The sequence below is a fragment of the Castanea sativa genome, chromosome 6 (assembly GCF_040712315.1).
Source record: "Castanea sativa cultivar Marrone di Chiusa Pesio chromosome 6, ASM4071231v1".
Classification (NCBI taxonomy): Eukaryota; Viridiplantae; Streptophyta; class Magnoliopsida; order Fagales; family Fagaceae; genus Castanea; species Castanea sativa.
Window position 1 is genome coordinate 55,364,769 of NC_134018.1, and position 11,863 is coordinate 55,376,631.

At 39.7% G+C, this 11,863-nt stretch overlaps 1 protein-coding gene across 1 annotated transcript; it reads left to right on the forward strand.

Annotated features, from left to right (window-relative positions):
• Window positions 1-1,959: 1,959 nt before the first annotated feature.
• Window positions 1,960-11,570, forward strand: LOC142640208 (cytochrome P450 87A3-like). The gene is made up of 8 exons (XM_075814292.1): window positions 1,960-2,159; window positions 4,109-4,433; window positions 9,195-9,443; window positions 9,542-9,631; window positions 9,726-9,804; window positions 10,061-10,167; window positions 10,266-10,393; window positions 11,483-11,570. Exons 1-8 carry the CDS (start codon window positions 1,960-1,962, stop codon window positions 11,568-11,570), a joined length of 1,266 nt encoding a protein of 421 aa, XP_075670407.1.
• Window positions 11,571-11,863: the final 293 nt, after the last annotated feature.

The window sequence follows — 11,863 nt, forward strand, 5'->3', positions numbered from 1 at the left end:
CGAAGTAAGTAATAAGATTCCGCCTTGACGGATGTACATTACTGACGAAGCCAAAAGATCATCGAAAATGGCTGGGTAATAAGATTCTGCCTTGACGGATGTACATTACCGACGAAGTAAGTAATAAGATTCCGCCTTGACGGATGTACATTACCGACGAAGCCAAAAGATCATCGAGAATGGCTAGGTAATAAGATTCCGCCTTGACGGATGTACATTACCGACGAAGCCAAAAGATCATCGAGAATGGCTAGGTAATAAGATTCCACCTTGACGGATGTACATTACAGACAAAGTAAGTAATAAGATTCCGCCTAGACGGATGTACATTACTGACGAAGCCTCGTGATAAGATTCCGCCTAGATGGATGTATACTACTAACGTAGCCAAAAAATTTAAAAAAAAAAAAAAAAAAAAAAAAAAAAAAAAAAAACCTTTCATCTTCTATGGTCGTCATGGAACATCATGACGACCACAGAATCCGAGGGCATCTGATGGGACTGACGAAATCAACTACTGAGGAGAATAAGGCATCTGATGGGACTGACGAGATCAACTACAAACGAGACTAGGGCATCTGATGGGACTGACGAGATCAACTACAGATGAGACTAAAGGCATCTGATGGGACTGACGAGATCAACTACAGACGAGACTAAGGCATCTGATGGGACTGACGAGATTAACTACCGACGAGACTAAAGGTATCTGATGGGACTGACGAGACCACTCTCTGAGACGAGCCTAAACAAGTATCCACGTCACTGACGAGGATATCAGGATCATTCAATGCCACCAATAATACCCCGGACGGTTACAGAACCAGCTGGACGAACCGTTGAATGCATATTAAAACCCCATTACTCAGCAAGAAGCGTTACTGAAAAAGGCATTAAAGCCACAATAACTGCCACAACGGCTAGAATCTGGAACAACATATATAAAGCCCACGCATTGCCAACAGAAGGTAGGAACACAGTTACAAGATATCCCTAATCATTTTTATAGTCTATTATTATAAACTCCCTTGTACTAACTTTGGCATCGGAGACGTTGTGGCAGGCACCACACCGGTGACCATTCTGGAGAATTTCTTCTTCCGTCGCGACACAAGCAGACCTCTAGTCCCGTCTGGACGACCTCACTACGACTGACGAACTCGTGATTCATCAGTCTGGTCCCGTCTGGACGACCTCACTACAACTGACGAACCCGTGTTTCATCAGGCTCCACCACATCGCTCCTTAAGATGACTCAGCTAACAGTCTAACACCGATGAACTGTATACATAAATTGACCCCCCAAAAAAAATTATAAAAATATTAAATTGCACTAGAATTTGGCTTCATCAGTCTCTATAAGGGTCTATTTGGATACCACTTATTACTGAAAACTGAAAATTTATTGCTAAAAATATTATAGTAAAATAATTTTTAAATGTGTAAATAGTACTGTGAGACTCAATTTTAAAACAAAATTTATTTTTTCGGTACTTACAAGTCTTGTAAACAGTTGGGATCTAGAGAGAACAATAAAACGCAAATGCGGAAAACGTCACTCCTATTGCTATCCAAACTCACACTAAATAGTAATTTCCCGGTCCATCTTTGTCTTCATAAGTTGCTTCTTTCTCATAAAACAACAAACACCCACATCTTTGCCACGTCACTCCTTTAGATGACTAAGCTAACACCGACGAACTTTTCTGTCCATCCTGAACCGTTTGACATTGAAGTTACCTGTAGAAAGCGTCTATACACCGACGAACTGTATACGTAAATTGAAACCCCCCTCCCAACAAAAAAAAATAATAAAATATTAAATTGCGCTAAAATTTGGCTTCATCGCCTTTCAAAAAAAAAATTGGCTTCATCGGTCTCTATAAGTAGTAATTTCCCGGTCTATCTTTGTCTTCATAAGTTGCTTCTTTCTCATAAAACAACTAATTCCTGGCAAAGATGTGGGTGTTTGCGGTGTGCCTTACAGCTTTACTAGTTAAGCTCGGCCATTGGATTTACACACAGACGAACCGCAAGTCCTGCAATGGGAAACTACCTCCTGGTTCAACGGGCTTTCCCATCATTGGCGAAACCATTGAGTTCTTCTCTCCCTATTCTTTGCATGATATTCCACCTTTTGTCAGGAAAAGAATGGCGAGGTATCAATATAGCTCTGCAATATTCTCATTTTTCTCTTAGAATACACAGGAACTTTTGGAATTACTTGGTAGGTTGATATGCCATGGCAATGTTTCATATGAGTAATGCTCGCGTTCTCAAAAGCATAGAGACAAGGGGATCTTTATGACTTTATCAATTAGTACTCTCTTTATACTTCTTTTTTTTTTTTTTTCTTTTTCTCTTTTTGGCTAATCTCCTTTTATACTCTTTGTTGAGGCTATGGTAGGCTCTTTATATACTGAGTACAATCACGTGCAGTATGTTCATTAATAGGATATTATATTAATAGGAATATAATATCCTATTAATGAATCAAATTGTTCGCAAAATAACCCCAACTTAGTTGAAGAAAAACTTATTTATATTCATTTCTTTAACAAACTACTCAGAAACTGGTGCAATATATATATATAAAAAATAAAAATAAAAAAAGTTCATCATAATATGAATTTTATTACCATTTTATGTTCTATCTTAAATTTGACTATTATATGCTTTAATTTATTATGATTATATATATTCTAGTACTATGCATATGTCATGATTGTGCTTCTATATGGAATTAAATAGCACTGTTTCAAGAAAATATAATGTAGTAAGATTCTAATGGAGTGTTTAAAAGATTAATGAAATTCAAATTCAAATTCAAATTATTTATTAGAATTGTAACATGTAAAATTGTTAGATTTCAAAAACTTATGTGGTATAATATTATGAGGTCAACCAAAAATAAAATGACTTTTATACATAAGCTAAGCTAAGGCTCAACTATTACACAAGTTGACCTCGAATATAATAATATGATTGTGAACCAATTTGTGAATATGAAAGTCAATTTATATGTGTATGTGTGTATTACATTATATGTAATTATGTATACATATAAAAATTTTATAATTAATTTATCAAATTATAATTTGTAATTTATTGATAATATAAATAATTCATTTACAGTAAAAAAAATATATAATTTTTAATTACAAGATTAATTAATCTAATTTTTATAAGTTCATAAATAAAAATAATTAAAATTCAACTTTACTAAATACTAATTACTAGTTGTGAAGGATTAAAAATTGTATTAATAGTGTATCGAATCAAAGAAAAGTATTAGACACATTTACGCTACACTAATTTCTTGTAGATGTTTGTAAAACCCAAGTAAACTTAGTATATGTCCAAAGTAAGACTCAACACATACCCACACAATATTCAATCAATTTGGGCCCACACCTCCTTGTCAGGGATCGCCCTCTGGGGCAGTGTTAAGCCCGCATAGGGTTACAAGGTAGGCTTTGATACCATTTGTAATGACTTGGAAAAAAATGCAAGTTACATTTGTGTTATATTTTTAAAATGATTAGTTTAATTATAAATAAGATTCTTTACAGTCATTTATAAAGCCCAAGACAATCTAATATATGACTAATGTGATACTCAACAAACACTCAATCAATATTCAATTAATTAAGGGCATCACACATAGTGTTTCTATATATAGGAAAAGAACAAGTTAATCCAACAGCTCATAAACTAGCTCATGCTTACTCAACAAAAAAATAATCGAATTTAAACATATTCTAGTTTGGCAATGAGCTCTATGTTCGATTTGTGTTCGAAAAAAAATTATAGACAATTATAAATTTCTTAGTTGCCAATTAAGCTCGTTTATAGGTCTAATAGCCATCTTTTGGATAGAATATCTAAATCATAAATGCACTATTTTAATGCGTGAATATTTCATGAATTTTATAAAATAATAGATGGCCCCAAAAGTATATGCATATAATATAATATATATATATATATATATATATATATATATGATTTGTCTTATGGGTCTGTCAACTGTTTTGAATTTCTTCTTTTTTTTTTTAGATAAATCAGGAAATGTGTCTTTCATTCGTTTCTTTTTTTCCCCTACTAGATATGGGTCATTGTTTCGAACCAATTTTGTTGGTCGGAACGTGGTGGTATCAACTGATCCAGAAGTCAATCGTTTCATTTTCCAACAAGAGGGGACGTCTTTCCTATTATCGTACACAGAGAGTTTTACAGAAATTTTTGGGCAACAAAGCCTGGTCTCGTGTCATGGAATGGTTCACAAATACCTCAAGAACCTGATACTACAGCTTGTTGGCCCTGAAAATTTAAAAGGAAAGTTAATGTATGAAATAAATGAAGCAACTCGCAGACACCTTGGTTCATGGGCTAGACATGGCACTGTGGACATTAAAGAAGTAACCTCAGAGGTAAATCATCTTCATTCTTGGGAGAGTTAATTCTCTAAAAATAGACTTCGGCGGGAGGCTTACAAAATACTCTTTTTTACAAGAAATAGTGAAAATTTCCGGATAGAAATAAAACTTGATGGGGATAACGATGATTCTCTCACACTCATTATTGCATTTTTCACCTTTTAAAATGTGTATGTTAGCACATACAATCAAGAATGTTGTATAAAAGAGTACATGTAAAATGAACCCAACACTTATTTTCATTCATGCTTTACCAAAGTGGACGACCTACATCTAAGTCCACAAAGTGGACGACATGCTTATAAGTCCACAAAGCGGACGGCCTACGTCTGTGTCCACAAAGTGGACGGCCTACATCTAAGCCCACAAAGTGGACGACATGCTTATAAGTCCACAAAATGGACGGCCTACGTCTAAGTCCAAAAAGTAGACGGCCTATGTCTAAGTCCACAAAGTGGACGGCCTACATCTAAGTCCACAAAGTGGACGACATGCTTATAAGTCCACAAAGCGGACGGCCTACGTCTGTGTCCACAAAGTGGACGGCCTACATCTAAGCCCACAAAGTGGACGACATGCTTATAAGTCCACAAAATGGACGGCCTACGTCTAAGTCCACAAAGTGGACGACCTACATCCAAGTCCACAAAGTGAACGACCTGCTTATAAGTCCACAAAGTGGACGATCTACATCTAAGTCCACAAAGTGGACGGCGTCATAAATAAGTCCACAAAGTGGACAGTCTTACACCTAAAATGACGGTGTCATGTTCAAAATGACGGCGTTATGTTCAAAGTGACGGCGTTATGTTCAAAATGACGGCGTTATGTTCAAAGTGATGACTTAATAACAGCGTTATGTTCAAAGTTAGCTGACGGCATTGTTCATAGAAAAAGGGGCGCATTGCCAAATGGATACACCAAGCCAGATTAGCTGAAAGAAAAAGGCTGACGCCGTTAGAAAACTATCGGGCATGCAATTAAGTTATCAAATGGCGACGCCCATGAAACTGACGGAATGATAAAAAATGACCCTGAGTTTTCATGGAAAAGAAGCTGACGCCGTCATCAGTTCTAAAATTGAATTGAAAGAGAAAAACCCCGTCGCCCCTAAGCTGACGAAGCTCATCACGAACATAATTCTGACTTACAACACAAAACACACATAATTGAAGCATAAAACGACATTAAAATTAAAGTAGACAATGTCTGTACAAAGGCCCAGAAAAATGGGCTTCAATTATTACTACTCCGTATACACTTAAAAAAAAAAAAAAACAAAAAAAAAAAAGAAAAAAAAAGAAGAAAACTTTAAGTTCTAGGGGAGCGTCAGTGTCCTCCATCGTCTTCGACATCAACAGGCTGGGCACATGAGAGAGAAGGGCTGGCGGCATTTGGGTCGCCATTATGAGGATTTGCCGGAGTCAGAGTGACGGAGTGGTCCGCTGCTGGCTGAGCTAGGACGACGCGGTGACCTCCGGCGTTGGCGTCAGGCTTCTTCGGGAACGGCGTCACTGCGGGGGTTGACGGGATGGACTCATCCATTGAAATCCTTGACAAATCCAAGTCGGGATACGCCGATTTTACTTGCTTCGAGCGGGGTCCTCAAACCCGTCACCATAGTAGGCGGCACAAGCGTCTATGAAGGCTGACGAATCTTGAAACTCCTTCACAGCGTCATTCCTAGCCGTGTCCACCTGGACTCGGATGGACCTTAGCTCCTTTTCTGCCGCCACCTTGGCCTCCGTCTCCTGCTCCCGTCGACGGGTTTCCTCCGTCGACTTCTCCTTATAGTCTCTCGGCTCCGTGCCCAAAATTTTGTTTGCCTCTTTTGTTGCGCTTGACCGTCGGCTAGGTACTTGACGCGCTCGTTCGGACGGGTGATCACCCCTCCTTGGCAAAGCACCTATTCGACAAGGCCTCCCCGCGAACCATCGCCTCCATTAAAACAGATAGAACAACGTCAGGATGATTAAGCCGGGACAGACACCAACCGGAAAGAAAAAGGAGGCACATACCCGAGTGCGGTCAAAGAGGGCCGACGCCCCTATCTCGTCGATGGTTTGCTCCGCACAAGGATCCGTCTCCTCATCCTTTAAAATTGATTCGATCACCTCTACGCATAATCCTTGTGGGTCGTGACAGACGGCGTACGGATCCTTGGACAATGGGCCCCGACGAGGTCATCGGACCCTTGCTGCCAATGAGCGAGGCCTAGTGAGGTGACGGCCTCCCGGATGACTGGTCCCTAGGAGTGGGGGCAACCTTCTTCCCGGACGGTCTACCCCGCCGTCGTGTTTTCTCTTGGCCGCGGGCGTCTCAACGGTTCAGGGGCCGACGGTGGGGTTAACTCGCCCCCAGCCTTTTCTTGTCGTTTTTTCTTAGCCGCATTGCGGCTTGCCGACCCTTTGCTTAGCCGACTCCATTTCTGCAAAGGATAAGGGTTAGAAAGGAACAACGTCGGGATAAAGACAAGAAGTTGAAGGACAACTCACGTCGGCGAGAATAGGCGTTCAATTTGCAAGCCTCCTCCGTCGGTTTCAGTGGCCACCACAATATAAGTGAAGGGTGTCTAACGTGATTAGATCCCGACACTTCCTCGTCCAAGGGAATGGCCGTCACTCGACGAATGAAATCCTCTTGCTCCGCGGTGATACGTGGACGGTTGTTAAGCTGAGTGAAAAGTGACGGGTTAAGACGGCAAATAAGTAGACCCGAGCGAGAAGGGCCGACGGTATTAACCCGAATCTCTAACGTAAGCCCATGTGTTATCAAAACCATTGGGCATTGACTCCCACTCCTCTTGACGACATACCCAATTTGTCCCTTCTACGAAGAAATATCGCCCTTCCACTTCCTATTGGAGTCGGGCATCTCGATACTAACTTCAACTCCTTATCCCTCACTCGCAAAATGATACACTCCTTTGACGAGGAGATGTGCCGAGGACGATAACACCAAAAGAACTCGTCCAAGGTCGGTGACGGTTCCCACCACTTTAGACTACCCCCACAAGATCTCGGCACCAATGAAGGTTCGCCAAGCATTGGGGGCTATCCGGCCGACTCGGAAATCCTAGAAAGTTAGCCGCCTCGACGGTGTAATGCCGTCGGGCACGGGCAACCTCGATCCCCGCCGCGAACATGGCGTCATACATGCCGACGTCCGCGGTTCGTCCCTGAAGTAGCACCTCTCACCCTCCTCGTGCGGGGACGGATGGGAATGTCGTCGGGTATTTGGTAACGGGGCCGCAAACTTTTGAAAACATTCTCCGACATCGTCGGGAGAAAATTGTTGACGGACCACTCGGAGGGTAAGATGAAGGGACGATCATCACCAGAGGATCCCGAGGTGCTCACTGAGCCTTCCTCATCACCGTCACTCTCACCCCCGTCATCGCTACCTTCCCTTCCACGAACCCCTTGGTCTTCGTCGGCTACCCCTTCTTCATCACCGTGCACCTCACTTCCTCTAGAACTCTCTACTTCACCGTCAGAAGGAGTTGACGAGTCTCTTTCTGACGACCAGGATAGGCCCTCCGCGGGCTCACGACCTAATGGAAAAACTTCGTCATAACCCGCTCCGTCGCGGATTGACGATGGATCACTCGGCGTCTCCCTAGACATCAGACTACCTACAAACGACGGGTTTTCTAAGATCCTAGGCAGACGACTTCACTAAAGGGCGTCACTAGAAAAAGTAAAAAGGTAAAGTAAAGAAAACTTACGTATAGGAGGACGGTCTCAAGAAGGTGACGGTTGCACGATCGACGGTGTGGTAAAACTGGCAATGACGAATTTTTTCTCTCAAGATGAACAAGGCGAAAAAGTGGAAAAAAGGTAAATAGTGAGATATATATAGGAGAGAGGAGGCGCGAAAGACGAAGCGACACACTCGTCCAGACGCGAAGCCAATCTGCTTATGACATGTGTCCCACCATTTAATGAACATGGCACGAATCACCATGCAAACACCATTTCCCCAGTAACACCAACTCCATGACCCGTCGCCCATAGCTGACGGGATAATGGAGTGGGGGGCAGCTGATAGTGACGTTATTACAAGGTGACGGCACATTAAGAAGCTGACGGAAGTTCATCTGTTACATACTGAATGCACGTTAAGAAGCTGACGGCGATACGCTATCCGTCAACTACTTTCATTGACACATCTCTAGCATTCATGGCCATGCCCCTTACGCAGCAACATTAAGCTGACGGATCACGTGGACGAGTCAGGGGTGACGACCTGGGCTGTAAGGTCTTTGGCTGATGTCCTTGGCTGACGGACCATGTTGGCGTACGTAAGTTGACGACAGTATAGGAGTTACACGTGGGCCGACGACCTTGGCAGGTGAAGGCTGAAGGAATAACCCAACTTTCATTTTTAGCCTATCTTGACCTCTGCTTATGTGAGCATAAGGAAAGTTCTTGCGCTACGCGTTCGACTTAGTTAATAAGATTCCTATAAGGAAAGGGCTCAATACAATAGGCAAAGATCCGCGAATTGCTCTCTTAAAAAGGAAAGTGCTTCTTCACCAAGGCGCATATTTCGGCCACACACCACTATATATACCCCAAGACCCTCATGACCCAAAGGTACGCACAATTACCTCAACTCTGGCACTCTAGGGTTGTTTAAAAGATTCTAACTTGATCGTCGGAGGGTCTTTGGCCGGCACCACACCGGTGCTCTCTGTCGATCACCTACTTTTTTCTTCGCAGGCGTTGCTTCGAATCGGGAGAGTACTAGCAGCTTACTGTTGATCTTTTAGGCATCATCAAGGATATTTTAGAAGAGAGGAAGAAATCTACAACACCTCACCAAGATTTCTTGAACCTTATACTTGAGGAAGTGAGGAAGGAGGACAAAATTTTAAATGAAGCAATCGCTGTGGACTTGATCTTTTTGCTTCTTTTTGCTACTCACGAAACTACTTCCTCGGCCATGACATTACTTATTAAGTTCATTTCTGACCATCCTGAAGTGCTAGCAGAATTAGTGGTTTGTGTTACATAATATAAAACTTGTTTATCCCCCAAATAATAATAATAATAAATACCAAAAACATGGTAATAATTTCTTAATCACATTAATTGTAGAAAGAGCATGAGACCATTCTTAGAAGCCGAGATAATGATGACGGTGAAATTACATGGCAGGAATACAAATCGATGACATTCACACATATGGTAAGTTGGATTAAACCTGAAAACTATATATATATCTAGGTTTAGGATTTCTAGTGTCTCTTTTATTAGTAAATTTGCTTTGTCACTTTGGCAGGTAATCAATGAAACAGTTAGGTTGGCAAATATTGTCCCAGGAATTTTCAGAAAAGCCCTAAAAGATGTCGAAGTGAAAGGCAAGTTCAAGTTTCTTATGATCAAATGGATGGTGTTTGATTGAAATTTCAGAATAGAATCATGTTGCATTTCTATTACACATACCGAACACAGTTAAAAAAGATTGCATAAATTAATAGAAAAATAAAAAATAAAGTTACATAGCATAAGCCATAATTAAGGAACATATCAAAAATCCTTTAATTTTCATTTGACATGTTGTCCCTGGTGTAACCAAAATCAACAGATGATGAATAGAGAATTGTAATTTTACAGGATATACAATTCCAGCAGGTTGGACTGTTATGGTGGTTCCATCAGTCCTTCATTTGAGTCCAACAGAATACGATGACCCCCTTGCATTCAACCCGTGGCGATGGAAGGTAAATTTATATAAGCATTTCTTCTTAGAGTTTTTTCTTAATCTATTAAATTTTTAGTTTTCTTTTCTAGTTCTAATTGAATGTTATGGGGGGAAAAGGGAAAAGACTTGCATGCAGGGTCTAAAACTTTCATGGCCTTTGGTGGGGGAGTGAGACTTTGCGTAGGAGCTGACGTTGCCAAGCTGCTGATGGCCAGTTTTCTCCATTACTTAATTACAAAATACAGGTATTAACTATTAACAACAGTTTTCCTTTTCATGCCAATTGATCAAACCAAAGGTGTCAAATTTTATTCATAAAAAGGAAAAAAGATCAAATAAACTATTTAATTATCTACCTTTCTCCACACACACACACACAAAAAAAAAAAAAAACCCAAGCTAATATCTCAAACCGATACCAAAAAAAAAAATCAACTACACACAAAAATACCAACATTATGTGGAAAACTCTGTCATCTGAGGCCCAATTGACCTGCTGTTTAAACATTGTGTGTTTTGGTTGGTTCTAATACAATTTTTGCTCATTCATCATAAGAAAAAGAAAAAATAAAAAAGAAAAAAACAAGCATGGACCAACTTCAAATAAATTCACTACAACTAAATAATACTAGGCTAACATGGACCAACTTCAAATAATACTAAGCTAACATCTCAAACCGGTAAGAAAACAAATCAACTACACACAAAAACACCAACATTACGTAGAAAACTCTGTCATCTGCTGGTTAAGGCCAGATGGGCCTGTTGTTTAAACATTGTGTGTTTTGGTTGGTACTAATACAATTTTTTACTCATTCATCAAAAGAAAAAGAAAAAGGAAAAAAAAACATGGACCAGCTTCAAACAAATTCACTGCAACTAAATCGGTTTATATCCAAACTTGAGTTCATAGCAAATAAAATAATATCCCTTCTTTAGGAATTAATACAAACTCACATAAGATTCATATTAAATATTACAACTCTCTATGGTTATAATACCCAAAAAACCTTCCAAGAGAAAACCCCAACTTGTTCCACATGTGTCTCATGGTCATTCACCTCAAATTAGCATATTGATTGTAAGGATTTTTGTAGTTTGGTGCATAATACAAATACCTCATAATTTTGATTTAGAAGGAAGGATGTACACTTCAAATTAATTTTGAATTAAGACGTAATTGCAAAATTTTCAAATTTATAATACACATTATATAAATGCTATCATAATTTACAGTAAATAGTAGTGATTGACCCAAAACATGTTGAATTCAAAAGTTTAAATTCAAATGCTATGAAAAATGATTGTGTAAATGGTCTTCTTGAAACCATTAGGTGGACTGTGACCAAAGGAGGGGACATAATCAGAAAACCTGGTTTGGTGTTTCCAAACGGATTGTATATCAAAATCTCCGAAAAATAGAAGTGACGACTAGTGATAAATAAAAGCAAATGATCACTGCAACAAAATGATTATTTAGTGTGAAGAGTGACTACCATTACAAGGATATATGGCTTCCTCCATCATTGTCAATTAGGATTTTATTTTTTCAATAATAGGATGTGATCTACATCTTATATATGTATGTATATATTAGACTTTCAGCTTTGTTCCTATGCATGGTTGTGGACACGGGACAATATTACCATTTAGTGCAGTATGTAAGTGAAAGTCTGAAAGACTATATTTTAAACTGTGTAATAAAGTACAAGAGT

Coding starts and splice junctions, on each gene's coding strand:
- LOC142640208 (XM_075814292.1), top strand. CDS start 1,960: ATGTGGGTGTTTGCGGTGTGCCTTACAGCTTTACTAGTTAAGCTCGGC. Junction 4,434..9,194: donor TTAAAGAAGTAACCTCAGAG/GTAAATCATCTT, acceptor GAGTACTAGCAG/CTTACTGTTGATCTTTTAGG. Junction 10,394..11,482: donor TACTTAATTACAAAATACAG/GTATTAACTATT, acceptor TGAAACCATTAG/GTGGACTGTGACCAAAGGAG.